This window comes from Pseudopipra pipra, chromosome 19 (genome assembly GCF_036250125.1).
Source record: "Pseudopipra pipra isolate bDixPip1 chromosome 19, bDixPip1.hap1, whole genome shotgun sequence".
NCBI classification, from domain to species: Eukaryota; Metazoa; Chordata; class Aves; order Passeriformes; family Pipridae; genus Pseudopipra; species Pseudopipra pipra.
In genome coordinates, this window is record NC_087567.1 from 12,669,302 (window position 1) to 12,689,630 (window position 20,329).

The 20,329-nt window shown below is 43.6% G+C and overlaps 1 protein-coding gene across 5 annotated transcripts; it reads right to left on the reverse strand.

Moving 5' to 3' along the window:
- Positions 1-206: 206 nt before the first annotated feature.
- Positions 207-18,823, reverse strand: DUS1L (dihydrouridine synthase 1 like). 5 transcript variants are annotated; one of them, XR_010435340.1, is made up of 13 exons: positions 18,466-18,823; positions 15,209-15,317; positions 14,251-14,301; positions 12,456-12,568; positions 11,662-11,744; positions 11,392-11,495; positions 9,869-10,013; positions 9,166-9,262; positions 8,720-8,808; positions 7,790-7,956; positions 7,211-7,267; positions 4,261-4,336; positions 207-315 (listed from the first exon to the last, which is right to left on the reverse strand). XR_010435340.1 is itself a non-coding variant. In XM_064676347.1 (13 exons), exons 1-13 carry the CDS (start codon positions 18,700-18,702, stop codon positions 278-280), a joined length of 1,347 nt encoding a protein of 448 aa, XP_064532417.1. In that variant the 5' UTR covers positions 18,703-18,823; the 3' UTR covers positions 207-277. The 5 variants fall into 5 exon arrangements, 3 of the variants coding, with proteins under 3 accessions (XP_064532417.1, XP_064532416.1, XP_064532415.1); XM_064676347.1 differs by having other exon boundaries at positions 7,211-7,248; XR_010435339.1 differs by lacking the exon at positions 207-315 and adding an exon at positions 3,559-3,887.
- Positions 18,824-20,329: the final 1,506 nt, after the last annotated feature.

Genomic DNA, 20,329 nt, shown 5'->3' on the forward strand with positions numbered 1-20,329 from the left:
TGTATTCAGAAGCAGTTCCACCCAGTAAAAATTATTCTTACCTGAAATTTCTAAATAATTTCCCAAGTAATAAATGGGAAAATGGTAACTAACAGATGGAATTTTCAGTGATTCCCTGTGACCACTAAGGCCATTCAGTGGATGAAGTTTTGTGGGATGCAGCATGTCAGTATGTCTTAAGATATGATCAGAGGTACTCATTTAAATGGATTTCATGAACTCGTGTAGCACTTTTTTATTGATAAGGAAATGCCAGTGGTAGGCCATGATGGGGTCCTCAGGCAGTGTAAATCCTGCTTTCTTTACGTGACTTACCTAGGAATAAAGGAAAAACAGTTGGAAAGAACCTTGGCACAACCACTATTAGTGGTAATGTAGAAACTGCCATTATGAGATTTGTGTTGGAGTAGTTGGGTGTGATTGGTAATTATCTGTCCAGATCTCATCCAGCACAGTGGTCTGTGCTGCCGAGATCTGCAGTAGGGGGTCTGTAGGAGGAGATTATGGACTGTGGCTGGTGCAGCATCATCTGTGACCTGCTGTGGCTGAAAGGCTTCAGTGGGTGAAGGAGAAAATATCAACAGTTGGGTCTTTGCCTCAGGCCACGTGCATATGGTCTGTACCACCTCCTGGGACCCTGCAGCAATGGTCTCAGCATTACTTCCTAACTTAGTTGAAATTTCAGCATTGTTCCATCCTCTGGACAGCTCCCAAAACTGCTGCTGAACAAGGTATTAGTTCTGATACATGGAATGCAATATAAACTTTCAGAAAAAATAAATGAGGAAACTTTAACAATAGCAACGATGCTTCTGAAAAAGACCCATCATGCATAGCTAGTAAGTGCTTGTCAAGCATTGATTTATTTTTTTTTTTTTAAGAGTAAAGTCTCAGCGGATTTAATTTGACTATTTGAGATTCTTATGCCATCTTCTTTGTTATTCTGTGAAGCAGCTGGCAGTGGGTGAGCAGTGTGCTCCATGGGACAGTGCTCTTAGTATTTTCTATACCATCTGCTGGTGAGGACTGAGGCTGAGACAAGTCAGTGTTTCACTTTTCTGGTAGTCCATCAGCTGTGAATTTGCAGTGGGGTGAAAACTACCAAACTGGTGCAAAACTGACTTCTGCTTCCTCTGATGCTGTTAGGGAATAGGGAAAGGATTACTATCTGCTTTTCAAATGAGCTTTGTGCTTCAACTGATGTTATTTGGCCTTCTGTGTTCCTATGGATCTCTGAATTCCATTCAACATCTTATGGGGTTGCTGTTGTAGTTTTAGACCGCCTCATAGGATAACTTGATCAGGCTAAATTAATTTGAATGCGAACAGAAGCTGGCTAATAGGGTATGTCAAGCTGTGAGAGAAATGTTCAAGATTCAGTAATTAGAAGTTTGGTAAATTCATAATGCAAGTAAGGCAGTTTCTTGACAGCAAAGAAATAATTCAAGCTTCAGCTTCAGTGGCTTATTAAAAACTACAGACTGAAGGGCAGCTGCATTAGCAAGAGATGGTCTAATTCAAACAAGAACTCAAGTGGCAAGACCTGAAAATCTTAGATGATAGATTAGGATGGGTAATCTTCTTGTCCCTGGCCACACAGATACCACTGTTTCAGTTCTCCAAACGTTCTGCAGCTCTAGCTTTGACTGCTGTATTCCCAGTGCCTGTAGTTTATGTAACTGTGAAGCCTCTGTGTGCATATAGTTTGTACCCTATAAATACATGCTGAGATATGCTTTTCAGTCTTTGTTTTGATGCACTTTTTGTCTTCTTGATTTTTTTTTAATTTTCTCATATTTTATAAGCTGGTTGCCAAATAAAGGCAGTTGGCTTTCTTTTTGTCAGGTGAACTAATTACGTTTTCTTGTGTGCCTCTGAAAATAGATTTAGATATGAGAATCCAAATTCCCTCAAACTTGAAGACTGTGCATCATTTTCAGCATCATTCTATGTGCAGAGCACTGCCTTTTCATCCCTCTACTCCAGTAAAATTAAATACTGTATATCTTCTTAAGGGCCTTTGAAACAGAAACAAAATAGGCCATTACCTTGCTGAGTTGGCAGAGTACAATTTTTTTATTAGAGAGAAACAGGATAATTAGTGCATTGCCTTGCCTGAAAGCAATCCCTTGTTAGTGCAGGTGCAGGTGTGCCTGGTGTGAATGGAAACCAGCTCGGCTTTGCTCATTTGTAATTGGGCCTGTGAGTTCACAAGCGCTGGTTAGTGACCCGGGGCCACCTGGACAGTTTTGCCTTGGTAACTGCAAGGTTGGCATCTTCCAGAATGGCTGTTGAAAGTTCAGGTGAAACTTTTTTTCCATTAGTGTGGTGATTTGTAGCTGGATGCACAGAGGGAGGTCTGTGTTGCAGTGCTGAGCTGAGCAGCTCTCCAGCCCTGTTCAGTTTTTCAGCCTCCAGCCCTGCCACAGGACAGGAGTGAACAGGGTAAGCTCTGTCTGCATTTCTCCATTGCTCCTGTTAAGAAATGCCTTGGGAGGGAGGTCGGGACAAATATACTTGAAATACTAATTCTGTATAAAAATGTGTCCAATTAGTATTCTCAAGTATAAGGTCCTTCCTGAATTTAGGAGCCAGAAACCAGCTTGATCGTTCCTTTGCACTGGTAAGTGATTCTGTGATGGGACTGTATTTGTGAGAGGTGTTCTAAAATCTGTGTGGGTACGATGACAGAACCTCTCCCCCAGCCCAGTCCCCCTGTGCTGAACTGGTTGTTTCGCATGCAACCGTCTTTTCGGACTTCATAAATTTTCTCTGGCACAGTGAGGAGGAGAATGATAACTTTCTGATGTTTTTGGGAAACTGTAAATGGGAAGGGGTCGGTTAAGCTGTTTGAAAAACAGCATAATGAACATTTAGCTTTTTTGCTAGAAGAGGGGGGAATAGACCACGAAACTCAAAATACCTGACAGCTTTACGTGTATGTCTGAGGCGAGAGGTGGACTATTTCCCCAAGATGGTGGGAGAGGTGGTTTCCAGTTCCCATCTTTAAAAAAGTCATGTGTAGACCTGGTTTTGACACACTTCTCTCAGAATTTCTCAGGTGGGAAGCAGAAAGAATGATCATAAAATATAAGACTTTGAGCAGGGAAAGGTTCACGAACTTGGTTCCAATTTACCACATAATTTTAGACAACCTGCTCTGTTAAAATAGAGATTTTATCTTCCCCCAACCTTTGGCTCATGGAAGACTTAAGTTTTATCATACTGTAAGAAACTAATAATTGTTAATGTGGTTATAGCAACATCTTACAGTTTTAAGTTCACATTTCCCAAGTACTGCTGCATTCCTTTCTGCATTGAAAGCGTGGCCTGCTAAAACACAGATAGATGTGACACATTTTCTGTTAGTGAGTAAGTCTGATGTTATTTTTAGTATGCCAGAAGGCTGTTCTAATACAATAAATTTATTTCCCAGTATTAAAAACAGGACATGGAGGGTTAATGAACATACAAAGGGCAGAGTGTTGTGGCAGCTTATATAGGTTGCCCCCACCCAAAAATGCAGCATTTTCAGTCTTTAAAACACAGCATGAGACCTTTAATTGCATCCTTTTTATTTCAAATGCAGGATAATTCCCTGAGTAAGCAGTTTTTTACTTAAATAAAACTTTTCCAGAACTGAATCATGTGGAACAAGTTCACACAGCTGATGGTTCTTTGGCCCAGGGAAGCAGCAGCCTGGCAGGAGCTCTTGGACTGTTCATTTCCAAAGCTTCACACTGCACTGTCACCAGCCTCTTTCAGCACCACAGCCTCCCCCACCTCTGCATCTCCTCTCTGACTCATCTCTGGGCTTTGAATTCCTCTTTGACTGTGCTGCCATGAAAGGGATTTTTCATACTTGGTCTTAAAAAGTAATCCATGACCTGAAGAAGCAAGGAAGGGACAAAAAAACCCAAACCAACAACCTGAAATGAGATGACTGCACTGGTAAATGGAACACCTCATTCCTTAAAAAGAATGTGTCCTTATAGTCTGGAAACTGCATCCCAAGGCTTTGAAAGCAGAAGAAATAACATACATAAAGGAAGAGCAGGCTTTTAAAATCATACTATAAACTTTTAGATAGCTATGATTGTAGGTTTTAACACAACCACAACCTGTAACCCAAAGACTGAAGTAATGAATATACAGGTAAGGTGTTGCTTAGGCATGAACCCCACTCAGACACGATCTTCCTGCCACATACAGGGGAGATGAAATGTTTGCTTGGTGCCTGGTAAGGCCAGGTGCACTTACCTGGACAGTCTGCTGTCTCCTTGAATGCTCTTTTCTTACAGCATCCTCGGCACATGTTAAACACACATTTATTGCCCTGGGTTGGGATGGGAGTGTAAAGAAGCTTGTATCAGTGAAAAGAAAATTATTACTGTTTACTATAATAAGCAACAATACAGCTTTGCACATTCAGATCTTTGGAAAAAAACCATGAACTCAGCCTAATGGAGATGACGCAGTTGATGTCATATTGGTTATCAACTGTTTATACATAAAGAACAAACAAACAAACAAACCCTCTACATTCAACTTATGCAACCCCAGTAACCTGTTGGGTTACCCACCACATGCAGGCACATGCCATAAGCCCTCTGTAACAAGCATGAGCACATTTGTTGCAGATGAGCTCGCTGCAGTTCTCTGCAACACTCTGAAACATAGTGCCTGACATACTTGCTACCATCTGTAGCTATGCCTAAAATACGTTACCAAGCAATTACTTCCCTATATGCAGCTTAAAATATATCTGTGTATTTATTAAAATATAATGTGTGACCCTTAGGGGACAGCAGCAGCTGAGTCCTGGCTAACTGATGATGTGGTTATACCGGCCTGGGTGTCTGGGGTGCTTTGCTACCTCCACCCCAGTTAAAAATTCCTTCAGGTTTAAGGAGGCCTTGGTTCAGTCCCGTTTTTTCCCCTCTCTCCCTGCTCCCCTCCCACCCCCAGTTTCATGATATAGCTCAGAAACACATGATCTAGAGGGAAAAATACCCAAACAGGTCCACTCACAAGATTTCAAGGGCTGCCTTCAACATTACAGTGATGCAAGAGCAAAACAGAAATGAGCCTAAGCCCAGCTGCAGCCAATCCTGGCTGACACACCGAGCAGTGTCAACAGGATTAACTATGAAACAGGATGGGTTTGAAAGCAGGCCAGACCAGTGCTCAATGTTTTCCCAATAATGAACAGAGCAAGAAAAAACATTTTCTTCAGTAGCTGCAGCTCCAAATTGAGCCCCACCTGGCTGCTATTGCTGTGGTGAGATAGTGTTTCAACAGTGAGCAACGTCACATGCTTGTGTTCCAGGCCCTCCCCTACCCCCGAGGTGTAATGCTAATTTTTAAGCTAGAACAGAAAATTACTTCTTGCATTTTACATGCTGCTTTACAGGTATATTAGCAGGAATAAATACACTCTGCCCACTCAGCTCAGCAACGCCTCCCTGTCAAGGAAACAGCCATGTTCCCCAAGGGAAAATAAAAGCAAAACAAACTCTTTGCAAATATCAAATACTTGAAGTTTCAATACACAACCTGGAAAACAGCTGCCTTGTTCCGCATTGCTAATAGTGAAAGCCAGTGTTAATCTGCTACAAGTGCAGAACTGCTTGTTTTGGTAAGGGCTTAGATCCAAACCCAACAAGACCCAGAGCTGCAGGTGCTCCCTGACTCACTACAGGCTGTACTGTGATGACATTTAAAATATTTGTACTAGTACACTAAAACCCACACTGCGCAAATTCAAATTCTCACTTTGCAGGAAAAACTCCATCACCACCAATTATAGTAAGAGGGGGTTTGTTTTTAATTTCATAGTAAAATGTACATGTGTCACTACTGGAAGTTTGGTAATTTGATTCCAAGAGATCTTGGGAAGTTAATCTAACTCACTCGACTCTCTTAGCAGTAAATATCCTCAGCAGCAGTAAGACTGTGCTTTTTTTGGACAGGAAAGCAAATTATTTCAAAGAACCTATATATGTTAGTGATTTTTGTGTAGCACCTTCAACCCCAGATTGCTTAGTTAATGGTTGAGAGGTTTTTGCCTGAGTATGGACTTTCCCCCCCACGTATCAGCAGGACGACATGCTCCTGCACTATAGGGCACTGGCACAGACCTACCTCAGGATTTCAAATGACAGAATAGGATCTTAGAATAATTTGGGTTGGATGGTCATCTAGTGCAACACCCCACAAAAAGAAGGGACATTTTCAACTAGATCAGGTTGCTCAGAGCCCTGTCCAACCTAACCTTGAATGTTTCCAGGAATGGGGCATCCACAACATCTCTGGGCAATCTGGGCCAGTGTCTCACCACCCTCAGCATAAAAAATGACTTCCTTACATCTAGTCTGAATCTACTCTTACTTTAAACCCATCACCCCTTGTCCCACTGCAACCAGCCCTGCTAAAAAAGGTCATCTTTTTTGTAGTCCCCTTTAGGCAATGGAAGGGGTTCTAAGGTCCCCCCAGAGCCTTCTCTTCTCCAGGCTGAACCCCCCCAGCCTTTCCCAGCCTGTCTCCATGGCAGAGGGGCTCCATCCCCCTGACCATCTTTGTGGCCTCCTCTGGACCTGCTCTAACAGCTCCATGTCTCTCCTGCACTGAGGGCCCCCGTGCTGGATGTAGCACTCCAGGCAGGGGTCTCACAAGAGCAGAGCAAAAGGGCAGAATCCCCCACCCCTGACCTGCTGCCCATGCTGCTTTCAGTGCAGCCCAGGACACAGGTGGTTTCTGGGCTGCAAGTGCACATTGCTGAGTCATGCCCAGCCTCTCACACACCAGCAACCCTAAGTCCTTCTCCCCAAGGCTGCTCTCGATCTGTTCATCCCTCAGCCTGGATGCATACTGAGGTCTGCCCTGATGCAGGTGCAGCACCAGCACTTGGCTTTGTTAAACCTCAGAGGTTCCCACAGGCCACTGCTCAACCTTGTCCAGGTCCTTCTGGATGGCTCCATTCCTCAGGTGTGTCCACCCTGTGTGCACCCCCAGCCTGATGTCTCTGCAAACCTGCTGAGGCTGCCCTCCATCCCGCTGTCCACATCACTGGTGAGGACATGAAACAGTGCTGGCTCCAGTACAGACCCCCAAGGGACACCATGTCTTACTGATCTCTGTCCGGACATTGTGCCACTGACCATTACATGGTCATTTAATTTCCATTTAAGGGACACTTGTACTGACTTACCTTAGGGTTTCCACATTGATCACATTTTGCATATTTGGCTGGAAAGATGAGAGAGAGCTGATTTCAGCAATGGTATTTTTATGTGGAAAAAGTAAGGTAAAAAAAAGAAATCAGGATCAGACAAAGCTCAGTGCTTTTCTAGACGCAGACTCTTTTTGAAATAAAAACACAGTACCTCAAATAACAGTGCTAAGGTACTTTGAATTTTTAAGTGCCTCTAAGCTAAATCCAAACATAGAAAATTCTAATCCTCAAGTCAAGCTCAAGACAGGAGGACATCTGCTTGAAATGCATACAAAATTTCCATTTCAAATACTAGTTACAGCTATAATTCAGTTTGCAAAGCATTTTGATCTTAAAAAGATGCTTATAGTGAATCAGTGACCTGCTACTTTGATTCGTTTTCATTATTAATGAACATAATTTGAATCACATTGCCTGTTACTGAAGTTTTCTAACAATTTCCCCTCTTTTTTAAAGTTTCTACAACTACACAAGCAAGGAAAATAAATAGTGGCAACTATGTCAAAGGTGATATCAGCAACTCTCCATGCATTTATGCCAATAAATGGAACTTACGTTTTAAAGATGGATCAAAGCTTTTATTTGGATTTCTTAACTTCTTTTTTTGTTTATTCTTTGACAGAAGCTCAGAATTTCCATCTTCCTCCTCTTCCAGAGTACGTTTCCCTCGTACACCTTTTTCAGTTCCACTGGCTCCGTTCTCCTTGCATCTCTCCTTTGGCCTGAAACAGCGAATCTCATCATAAGTTGGCCAGAGGGAAGAAGTAGCTGTTCCCTGGCCACTACTGTGCTTTACTGAAATCTGGGTAAACGGTCATGGCTACAAGAAAGTGTCATTGCCCATAGAAGTGGAATAGAAAAACCTAACTTTTCATGAGTTAATAACAGACACACTGTCAGATGTATCAGTTGGAAAGTCAATTAAAGTTGGCCAGTTAAATTAGGCACCTGTTAGCCTATTATTCCCAGGGTTTACTTAAGCATTTATTTAAGTATTTACTTAAGTATTAATCTTGACACTCTTGTTCTCTTCTTCAGCCCAACTTTCAGCAGAAAGGAAATAAACTACCTGAAAAGTGTCCATACACTACAAGTATCCTTTATAGAATACAATTTAGTTCCCATCTTTGCTACCATGGTAGTTACCAGCAACATTTGTGCTGCATGTAACAATACAGCACTGTCAGGTAGCATTATTTGCTGCACATCGGGTTCTCTTTTTGAGCTACAGGGGAATTCCTGGTTTTTACTTTCCAAAGAAAGAGAGAAATCTGAGGAGGATCTAAAGGAGAAGATGCAAACAACGAGCAACATCCCCAGGAACAAAATAATAACCACGAAAAAACCAAAACAGAGTAAAAATAATCCAAAGTCTTCACTTTTTTCAATGAATGTAAGCTTCTAGAACAGAATCAGTGGCTGATACTGCTGGAATGGGTGTGAAAGGTCTATGAGTACCTTTAAGTATCAGAATAGATGACTCACCCTGGCCTGATGTATGGCTGACAAATCCAGTGGAAAAAAGGCAACCCTTCTTTTGGCTTTTCTCCTTCTTTCTGATTAGCTATTTCTTCCTGCAGCATAGAGTTACAGTCACTTTTCCTGGAGTTCTCAGGCAATATGCTAAATAACACTTCAACTCCAGGAAACCACAAACTGGAATTCAAGCTAACAATTATTGACAGTTACATACAAAAAAACCCTCTACTAAGACAGGTGAATTGAAGCACATTTGTAACTCCTAAATCAGCTTTATCCCATGTAAAGTTGTTCAGGCTTAAGGGGATGCTACTGCAGTAAACTACCAATATCAGGGTTGGTAAAGCCACAAAGCTCCAGAAAAGTGACCAATGGGTGTCAACTGCATGACACATATGGCACATTCCCACCAAGTGCAGACAGTTCTGGGAGATTGGGGCCCATCTTGGTACCTGGCATCGCAGTTTCAGCTCCCTGTTGACATCTACAATCCCCTCTAGTGTCTTCACTTTTGCTAATTCTTCACGTAGCTGCTGGTAAACTTGAAGCCTGAGGCAAATCCCAAACATCAAGTCATATTTAGACTGAGATCAACTAAACATATATTTATAAAAGTTTCTTATATATTTTTCCTAGTGCACTTGCTTTTGGTAAAAGCCTATGTTCTTCCCTCTAAGTCCAGAGAAAAGCACACATACCTCTTTTCCAGATAAATACTTGGAATACAACCAAGGTACTTTGAGATAAGTTCACATGAATGTATAGTGCACCAGCTGCTCCTCAGTAACTGCCCATGGCCATGCTTTTGGTCCACAACAAATGCAAGAGCACTTTGCTTCACAGTGAACAAGGAGTGAGTTCTCATGCTTGCCATGAAGGGTATGTGTGCATAAGGGGAATTACCACATGGCAGCTACTGTGCTGTGAGCTCACACCCCAGCTTGTCTTGGGGCAGTTTGTTCATTCCCCATGCCCTGTTTCCCAGATATGATGTGAAGGGTAAAGGCCTCAGCCCACATCCTCTCCAGCCAGGTCCAGGAAAGAAAACCTTGCAGAACACTCGTTCTGGCCCAACAAATTCTTGTCCAGAAAACCTAGACACTTGATAAGCAGGATGAGCCCTAAAAACATTAAGAGTTCTCTGGAGATACTCACGTGTGATGCCAGAGCTTGAAGAGATGAGCCCTAACATAAGACAATGGACAAGGGTACTTCTGCACTATCTCCAGATACTCCTCAGCCATCTCCCACACCAAGGGGTTTCGGCCTTCAAACAAGGCTGGATTATGAAGATTACCTTCTAGGGAATAAAAAGAAATACTCAAACTTTTATTTCAGGATTGAAACAAAAAACAAAATCTGGAGATTGATCAGCTCTGTCTGTTGTAATTCTACCAGCCAGCCACAGACACATCACCCATGTACTACTCACAAGAGGGCACAGGATCCGTAAAACTCTAGCCTCACCTCAGGACACTGTATTTCACGATACAATTCTTAATTGAGCCCAACTGCACATATCTATGTCGGGATAGGTGCAATTGTGCAAGAATTGTAACAGAAAGCTAGAACTTGTTTCGCTCAGGAAGACTGCAAAATGCCTTCTCAAACGGGTTAGATGTTTTTTTTCTTCCTTCTGCATGTCAGAGAAAGTTGCAGGGAGAAGTGAGCAATGTCTCTTTCTCCCTAGTATGCAGAGAGATAACATGTTTGCAGATGTGTACAAGGCCTCCTCAGGCCAGAGAGGGTGGGAGGGGAGAGAGAAGATACAAAAAGCCTTGGAGAGGGCAGGGCATTGCTTTTTTTTTCCCTGGGGCCCTGGTGTGTGCACCATCGTTAAGAAGTGGTCCTTGCATCTGAAATAAACCTTTTTTTTAATCCTTCAACTGCCTTGGCGTTCTTGGGAAGAATACCCGCATATGTTTTACCTTACAATCTAATTAAAGTACAATTTCTAGAAAGGCATCTAACCTTGACACAAAGACAGGAAAAAAATTAATAAATAGAGAAATCACTGCTTTTGTTGTCCAACAGTTAAATACTTAAACAACAAGTCTTACCTTATGTCTGTATTGACATTTGTCTGGCCTAAGTTTACAGATACAGCTTCTCACTATACTTTTCTCTACTGGCTTCACAAGCCTTTTGTTAACAAGTATTTTCTAAAACCAAGATTCTACAACCCCCCAGAAAATATCCTTCATTGCTGTAACTGTGTGAGTGATTGGAAGCTCTTTCCGATGCCTATCCTAGTTCTTCCTGTAGGAAGTTATGTCAATTCTTTCTTGTCCCAACCCAACATGAAACATCTACAGAATATTAATCCACAGATGCACTTAGTTAATTAAAAACCACTCAAAAACTGTTCCATTGATTAACAAACGTAATGAAAATATTCCAGGAAAACAGGAGTCCCATATGCCTTTGCCAAGTAATTAGATTTGAGCTGTTCAGTACTGCAAGTCCAGCACAACAATTCTTACAAATCTTAAGTGATTCCTGGTCCTGCTAAGAGATGGCCAATATAAGAGGAGAGAGAATGGCCACTCAACTGTCAATCAAAGCTGTTTACCAAGTCAATCTGACATAAGCTTTTAATAAATGTATATGGGGCTGCTAAGAGAATAAGAAACAGTTTGTATTCTCATCTGTTACGAGTAAGAGTTCATTTTCTTTACCTGCACTCATGACGCCGTGTACTCCTGTCTTACGGATACATTCTTCCACGTCACTGAGACACTGGATGTTTCCATTTGCGAATACAGGAATGTTTACAGCTTTTCTATACCAGTGAATAAAAGAGATGCATAAAACTGAGAATTTGAGTCAACCTACAAATTCTCCTCCTGTCACACAAATTTGTTTGCTCTTCAATGTCACTGCACACTCTGCTTAAAATCCAGTGTGTTAGCAGGAATTCACTAAGACTGGTACTGCTCACTGCTCACCTGACAGCTTGAATGTGCTCCCAAGATGCCACACCAGCAAGTGGTCCTTTCTGTTCCTTGGTACGGCCATGCACAGTCAGCAGCTGGAACACAAAATTACATTTACTTTTCACAGGTATGAAACACTGGAACAAATCCACTGACAAAAATTTCCTTTCACCCTATACACTTCATGGATGCACTGAATTCCCACTGCTATTTCAACAGTGCAGGTAGTTTAGCATCACAGAAAGATGTCAGCAGCTCACCTACCATGGCATGGTCTTGGGCTCCTTTCAGTTTGCTATTCCATGGCATGACAAGATTGTACCATGGGAGAACCTACAGATTTCCTTTTGCACTGGATTCCATTTGTGATATACTGATCTAGCTTTCTCCTCAGCAGAAGGTCCAAATACTGTCACTACTGGCTCTAACTACAGACCATCTCTTCCAGTTTAACTGGAGTTAGATCCAGGAAGGCTGCCTCTTTCTTCAGCAGTGGTGGTGATCTTTGATATTCTTTTTTTCTACAGTCCTACACTGCCTCCTGCAGCACTCTGTGAAAACTGAGATGCTCAAGCACAGTAAAGGATGCAGTGATTACAAGAGACTCTGAAATCATCATGTCTCCCATATCATGCTATTGACCTGCTGCCTGGCACTGCAAAAACACATACTCACTGTATCCTGTTTGCTCTGTCTGCAAAACAGTGCAGCCTATTCATCTCCACAGTACACCAAGAACTGGTCATAGGATACTTGACACAAAGACATGTCCAACGCAAGAGTTCAGGGAGCAGCTGCCTCCTTACCTGGCAGCCAGCTTTCTCCAGCATCTGTGCATACTTCACTGTCTTGTCAATGTCTGGGAAAACGCGGATTTTGCATGTGATGGGAACAGAGAGCTTCTCGTTAGCCAGTAAAACTGAGAAAGATTGAAAGGACAGGTAAGTGGGCTGCACAATGCTATGAAAAGTGTCTACTCTCCTCAAGATCTGATACCATGTGTGGTATGGAAAAAGCCTGAGAAGTTAATGCTGTGTAATTCTCACACCTTAAAAAATCAGCAGTGTCCTCCGCAATCCTTATTGCATAGGTTAATCAAGTAACAGTAAAACATAAAGCACAAAATCTGCATTCTAACAAGGTGGCATAAAATAGTCACCATTTAATAGCCCTAATGTTTCCACCCCATCAAACCTTCACTTTCAAGGACCATCCCCTCAAAACTTAATTACTGATACAAGTTAATTATCATCACAAGCTATTGTACTCCTCCAATGTTAACACTTGTTTGTCTACCTTTCCTATGAAAGGTGCTTTGCTTCTTTGCAAATTATCACCCAAATAATCATGACAAAGTAGAGTCTTGTCCATGGCAAGCAGAGGCTTATCAACTGAGGTAGAGTGTGGACCCGAGTATATAGTAAATGTAGATCACAGAGTCAAGGTGAAATCTAGAACATGTTAAACTCCTATAGTTCTTACACAGTGCATGGAATCACAAAAATACTAAAAAAGGGAGCCAATAGGAAAACACTGAGTAAGGGTATCTCTGAAATTCTCTTCTCTTCCAGACTTTGGAAGTACAATGTAGGAAGTCACCTGCTGTCTTCTAACACAAATCCTACGAGCTCCAGTGATAAGTACTCCCTATCACCCTTTCAAAGGAGCACACAAGCAAGGTGTATATAGGTTCAGGTAGAAAAGAGAACTCCAACATTTTAAAGGCAGCTGGGGGAGAAGGACGAAGAAGACCACAGTCTAAGATAACTCTCCTACTAGACAGCCTCAGTTCCCACTCAACTAGATGACCTGAGTTCTCTTCACATCTTGAGCCTATTCTGATTTCCATATTTCACAACAACCACATTACATGCTGGGCAAGGAAGCACCATCTCTCTTCCCGGGTTCTCGGCAGTGTCTTTGTGCCAAACAGCACTCAAGATTCCTCAGACTACAGGGAATGCAAACAGAAATAAGACACTAACTTCATGGTTCAGACACTTGCTTCCAAGTGGGGTGGAGGCACATTCTCAGTTCTACACAATGACCAAAACCTTGCTTTTTACATCAGTTACAAATGCATGTCTTAAAAAAATGTTCACAACAGCTACTGAGAGCCTGAAAACAACCTACACAAATTAGGAGAAGAAAGACATAATTTGCTGTGCTGTGGACAGACAGAGTACACTGAATTGATCAGAAAAGGGCAACTGTGACTTCAAGCAGAAACCTGTCTCTTGGCACCTGAGAACTTCAAAGTGAAAAAGTAAGGTACTGGGAGTTCTGCTGTTTCTAGAGCTGGAGAGCCACTGAGCCATCATATGAGACTGGAACTTAATTGACTCACTTTCACCTAAAATTTGTTTCAGGTACTGAAGACTTTTAACAGATCTAGTATGAGTTTGCAGTGGGATACCACCAAGTATCTTGAGGGTGCCACTGTATTACAGCAAGAAAGAAAGAAAAAAAAAACAATGCAAAAAAACCCCCAAAACCTAAATACAACCCTCCCCAAAGAAACATGCTGCACCTCCTTTCCCCAAAAATCCCTAAAGCTCCTCTCAATGATGTGTTCTTTCGATTCCCTCTCTAAATACTTACTCATTCTCTGAAGAAGATCCCACTCCTCTTGCAGAAATGCTCCGTAGTGACCTATGATAAAATAGCATAAGACAGATTTGTGCAGAGGACTAAGATCCTGAAGCACACAGCTCTCATAAACACTCACATACAAAGATCCAGACACTCATACGCCTCATCAGCAGAAACAGAGTTGCTCTGTCCTGCCCCAACTGGAAGTTGGATCATTCTGTTGCCCCTGCCACACTAGATTTACAGGGTAAACAAGGAATCCCCACACCCTGCTTTCACTGGTACTCCCTAGGGCTGGTGTGTTGACACTGGCAGCTCAAAGTCCAACTTTCAGAGGTTTATATCAGATGTTTAAAAAATCCAGTTAGGATAAAAGCTGGTAAGACTGAAAGATCTGTTTGCTCTGTACACCACTGATCATTTCCTACTAGTCTTTGAAAGACATTTTAGAAGAGGAATGGGCATTTACTGAACACATTTTCCTCAACATCCTAACTGATCCCAAATTTCCAAACACAGGCTTTGGTTTTCAAACATGCAGTATCTGTAAGGGATTCAGCAGGTGTCCTCTTCTACACTACTGTGAATAAACTCTGTGCAAGTATCCAGAAAACAGGAGATGATAAATGTCTGCATGATGTAATTTTAAATGTAGTTTTTCAAAATTAGGCTGTTTGAGCAACTGAAATCAGAAAGAAAATCAAGCTCTTACTAAGAATACTTTTTGTGAAGGATATTCTAAACACAGGAGCTGGCACTTAAGAGAAATGGGAATTAATTATTAGTATATCTAATTTTTGCTTTAGGTACTACAAAGCATTACCTGTTATAGTGGGTATAAATAAGTCTGACTTCAGCAGTTCTGCAGCTCCTCCCCAAGGCTTGTCCCTCTTCACGTATTACTGCCAACGTTCACATTTGGAACATGCCATTTCTCTGTTTATTCAGGGTTCAGGTTTGCACGTACCTCTCTTTGCAATCATTTGGGGGCAACCCAAATTTAGGTCTATGGCATCACAGTAATCCTGAGCCAACAGCGCTGCCTGGACAAACACTTCAGGATCATTGGCACAGAACTGTGAAAACCAAAGAAAAGTGGAATAATCAGGCAATAGCTTTCTTCAGGTTGTCCTGGTTTGAGACCCCTAAAATCCAATTCCCGAGTCCAAGCCCCCCTCCCAGGGATTTCTCGAGTCAGCTGACGGTCCCCCCACCACAAGGTACTGACAACACATTATGATGTAGTTATGAAGCAACTATCTGCTACATAAAACAGGCATAATATGCACAGTTAATAACAGCAAACACCATTTCTCAAACTGATCAAGGGAAGTCATTTGATACAATCTTTTTGGACTTCAGTAAAGCATTTGATGCTGTTTCTCACAATCCACAGCTGGATAAGCACATCACGTGATGGGTGAACAACTGGCTCACAGGTCAGGTGCAAAGGGCTACAGTAAGTGGGGTGACATCAGGCTGGCAACTGGTCACTACTGGGGTTCTGCAGGGCTCCGTCCTCGGCCCAGAGCTCTTCAACATCTTCATGACTTGTAACTTTGCCAATGATACTAAACTGGGAGGAACTGTAGACTCCCTCAAAGGCAGAGAGACCCTACAGAAGGACCATGACAAATCAGCAGGCTGGGCAACCACCAGCCATATGAAGTTTAACAAAGACGAGTGCCAGGTCCTGTACCTGGATGAGGGAATGCTGCGTGTACGGACGGACTGGGGAATGAGATGCTGGAGAACAGTGCCAGGAAAGGGACCTGGGGATTCTGGTCGGTGGCCAGTTGGACATGCGTCAGCAGTGCCCTGGCAGTCAGGAGGAGCAGCCATGTCCTGGAGGCAGTTTGGGTGCCACAGTATAAACAAGATTAGAGAGAGTCCAAAGGAGGCTACGAAGATGGTGAAGGGTCTGTAGGGGCCATATGAGAAACGGCTGAGGTCACTTAATTTGTTCAGCCCCAAGGAGACTGAGGGGAGACTCCACAGCAGTCCAAAACTTCCTCATGAGGGGCAGGAGAGGGACAACACCGATCTCTGCTCTGATGATCAGTGATGAGGAACAGCTGGAGCTGTGCCAGGGCAGGGTCAGGTTGGATCTCAGGAAAAGGTTCTTCCCCCAGAGGGTGGTTGGGCACTGAACAGGCTCTCCAGGGCAGTTGTCACGGCCCCAAGGCTGCCAGAGCTCAAGGAGCATTTGGACAATGTTCTCAGGCACAGGGTGGGATTGTTGGGGTGTCCTGTGCAGGGCCAGGAGTTAGACTTTGATAATCCTAGTGGGTCCCTTTCAACTCAGGATATTCCATGAAAAAAAAACAAACAAACAAAACCTGTGACACTTACCAGCTAAAGATCCTCAAGCTTCAAATGACAAAATGAGAAAAATGAGCATTCAAGAGGCAAAGAAATATTTGATGAATATTTTACATGTGGTACTCTAGAATAAACCAGAACAACTCTTAAAATTCCCTGTAGAACAAATAGCTGCAGCATTTTATCACATCAAGGTGGTGCAGAGGAAAAGAGTTACCTGTAGTGTCTCTGGGTCTTGAGACAACTCAAACTTTGTAGATACCAATAAGCACTACCGTGCCTAAAATGAATTCCCACTAGCATGGAATGTGAAACAGACACAGGGACTATTAGTCAAATGCTCAGTCTTAAATATAATTAACACTACGTTTAAAGCACAATGTAAAAATAAAATTATTAAGAAAAAATAGATTAATTTGAAACTGCTTTGTTGAAGAGGACAGAGCCAGACTATTCCTCTCATTTATGCTTTTAAACAGATTTTCTAAAATTCATTATTAACAAAAATCAATGCCATCACATCTTTAAATAAACTTGAAACAAAATTTGAACTCAAACACTTCTGAGCAGAAAGTGTTACTTAAACCTATCGCACTACATAAATTATGGCTGACACCAACTAAAAAAAAATCACTTGCTTTCTCTGAGATGACTGAAACAATGGAAAGCCTCCAACCAAGCCACATAGTGAGGATGTTTACACTGTTAAGAAAGCCTACAGAGCAAGCTGAGCTCAGATGTACCTCTGCCTAATCTAATCCCAAGAGTCTGTGACCAAATCTGTAAGGATTGCTGCACTAGGTCAATCCAAAGATTACTCTACGTAGTTCTGTACTTTATGTCCAATAGCAGTGAGTGGGAAGAAAGATAACACAGCAAGCTCACAGTAAGTGACTCTCTTCAGGCAGTCGCCCTGGAACACACAGCTTACTGAGCTGAAGATCTTGTGACTTACAGCTTTCTAAGATGACTTGAATTTCTTGTATTTTTCTGTGGCAAAAGAAACTTCCCACACATGAATAATATAGCAGACCCTGAGATTAGCTCAGTTGGTCAAAGCACGGTGTGAATAACACCAAGGCTGTGGGTTGCAGTAATGAATTCTGCAGTTTATAACTATCACTACACTTACTGGATTCTCATTTGTCATCTTCAAGCCAGTAATACTTCCACTGACTTCTCTCATCTCTTCCAGGGTGAAGAGTCCTCACCCATTTAAGTGCTCCATGTGTGGAAATCAGCCATTCCTCTGCTCATGACAACTGTCTTTCCCTGTATTATTCTCCAGCTCCACAAGCCATTCTCCATCTTTGGGATAGAGTGAAGTACCTGAACATCACACAGTACTCAGGAAGCAGAAGCAAAACATGCTTTAAGCCTTCCTATCTTCCTTGCGTCCTTCCTCTATAGCTAAGCACCGAGCTTGGCGTTTCAGAGAGCTACTCAAAAAACTGTGATTCTCCCTGAGTGGTATCAAATCTGGGGGACACCTTGGCTCCACAAGACCAGTTGTAATCTGTCTCTAAAAATGAGGTGCAGGGGACTGAAACCCTGTGAGAAGTCCAGTGCTCCAGGCCCCTGTGGTTAAGACACCAAATTCTCTCGTACACGAGATAAACAGAAAAACACACTTATCTTCATGAACTAAGTATTGTCAGGGGTATTTACGTGAAGAAATGAGATTTCTGTCGTCCTACACAACCACGTTAAAATCTGAATGAACCTGACTAGCTTCAACTCACGCATTATTTGGAAAACGCCTGGATGTGTTAATATGAGCAGGGAGGAAGGCGCGGGCGCGTTTGGCAGTGCTGACTTGCGTTCGCAGCGTTGCCCAAGAGCGGCATGGCACGGTGAGCCCGGGGCAGCTCCTCCGGCAGCCAGGGCGGGGGCCGCGCTCACCTGCACGATGAGCGGGCGATCCTCGGGACAGGCCTCGCCGTAGAGGTTCTCGCGGCGGTAGTTGGCGTCTCTGAGGAAGACCTGGGCGTGCAGCATCGGCGTGTAGCAGAGCTGGGCGCCGTGGCGGCGGCTCAGCAGCCTCCAGGCCAGCTCGCTCTGGTCCACCATGGGCGCCACCACGTAATGGGCGCTCCGCAGCGTCTCCCTCCAGAAGGCCTCCCCGCGCAGCTTCGGCATCTCCCGCGCGGCCGCCCGTGCAGCGCTGCGGCCGCCGCCGCCCCGCGCCGCCGCCCCGGGGCTCGGCCTGAGGCCCGCGGGCTCCGCGACCGCTGGGCCCGGCCCGGGCCCCAGCGCTGCCGGACGGTGCCACCGCCATCCCGCTCCGGCCAGCGCTGCGGTGCAGCCGCGCGCCGTCCCCTCCGGAAACCGCGGCGCTGGCAGCAGGGGCCGCGCGCGAAGAGGCCCGGCCGCGGGGCCCCAGCGGCGCCTGAGGGGCGGCTCCCCCGCGGTACCGGGCACCCGCAGGGACCCGCAGGGACCCGCCGTCCCCTGTCCCTGAGGCCGCCCCTGCAGGGCGTGAGACCCGAGGGCGGTTTCTTTGGGCCCTTCAGCCCCTGCCCCAGCAGGAACCGAGGGGAAGCGCCATCAATGAGCAGTGCAAGAGCTCAGACTGAGTGAGGGGCTTGCCCTGTCCTTGGTGTCGGATGGCCAGGGCAGAGAGGTGGAAATTATCGAACCGGCTGAACCAAATATAACAGCAAACATGACAAAACTGCTCATTCTGCCTCATTTTATAAAGCTACTGACCATCACCAGGATGAACACAGTGGAGGATTTCTACTTTTCTCAGCCAATACCTTCCAGAACATCAAAAGTGCTGCCATCTCCAGTCAAAACATCAGTATAACTTGAGTCATAGGGCTTTCTTTCTTCAAAAGGGAAAAACTCAAAATCATTATGATACTATAAAAAAGCATCAGAACCTAAGCAGGGTTACATGTACACTCGAATTGCTCAGTAAGTTTGTTGATGTCTATCTATTCACAGCCCTTACAGTTCAAGTTCACTGTCAAAGCCTACATTTTTCTCCCTCCCCAACTTTCTAGCACTCATGGCTGTGGTGAACTTGCTGCAAGAAATAGTTAAGTTTCAAGCTTCTAATTCTTCTCTACCATCTTTCGTTGCCCTCAGCAATGTAAACAACCAGTTCTGCTATTTTAAATACACAGCCTCTCCAGCCCTCCTTCAACAGTCCCAATTGCCTCTCATGCAGCTGCTCCAGGGATATTTTTTCTTTCTTTTGACCCCAATATGCTGGCATGATGTCTGATCTTCAGTTATGGTAACTAAGTGCAGGAGAAACAAACACCTACTTCCTTTATCACTATTCTACCTTAAATCTTTTGGGTTTTACTTGACCTCCATCTCGGCACCAGAAAACTTCTCTACTTCTTCTGTCTAATAAGTGTATAGGGTCAGAGGACTGTTCTTCAGTCTTGAGATTAAGACCAGCATGGTCTTAACCTATGAGAAGGTAGCTGAAAAGGGAGATGGAACGTATCAGCTGACAAGAGTCCCCACTTCACGTTCACAGAGAAGAGCAGGTATGAAAGACTTCTGCCTTTCTCTTCTCAAAACAAGCAATTGCAGTATTGGATTTTGCATTCTGACATTATTATACTACCTCTGTCTGTCTGATGGGCTACTGAGAAACAACAGGCAGTACCAGCACTAATAAGGTTTTTATTTTTTGGCACACTGAATTCAGCAGCCAGTTATATAATGGCTTAACAGGGCAGCAGCTCACAACTAGACAATTATGGGAAAAAAACAGAACAAAACCAAACATCTTCTGCTTTTCAAA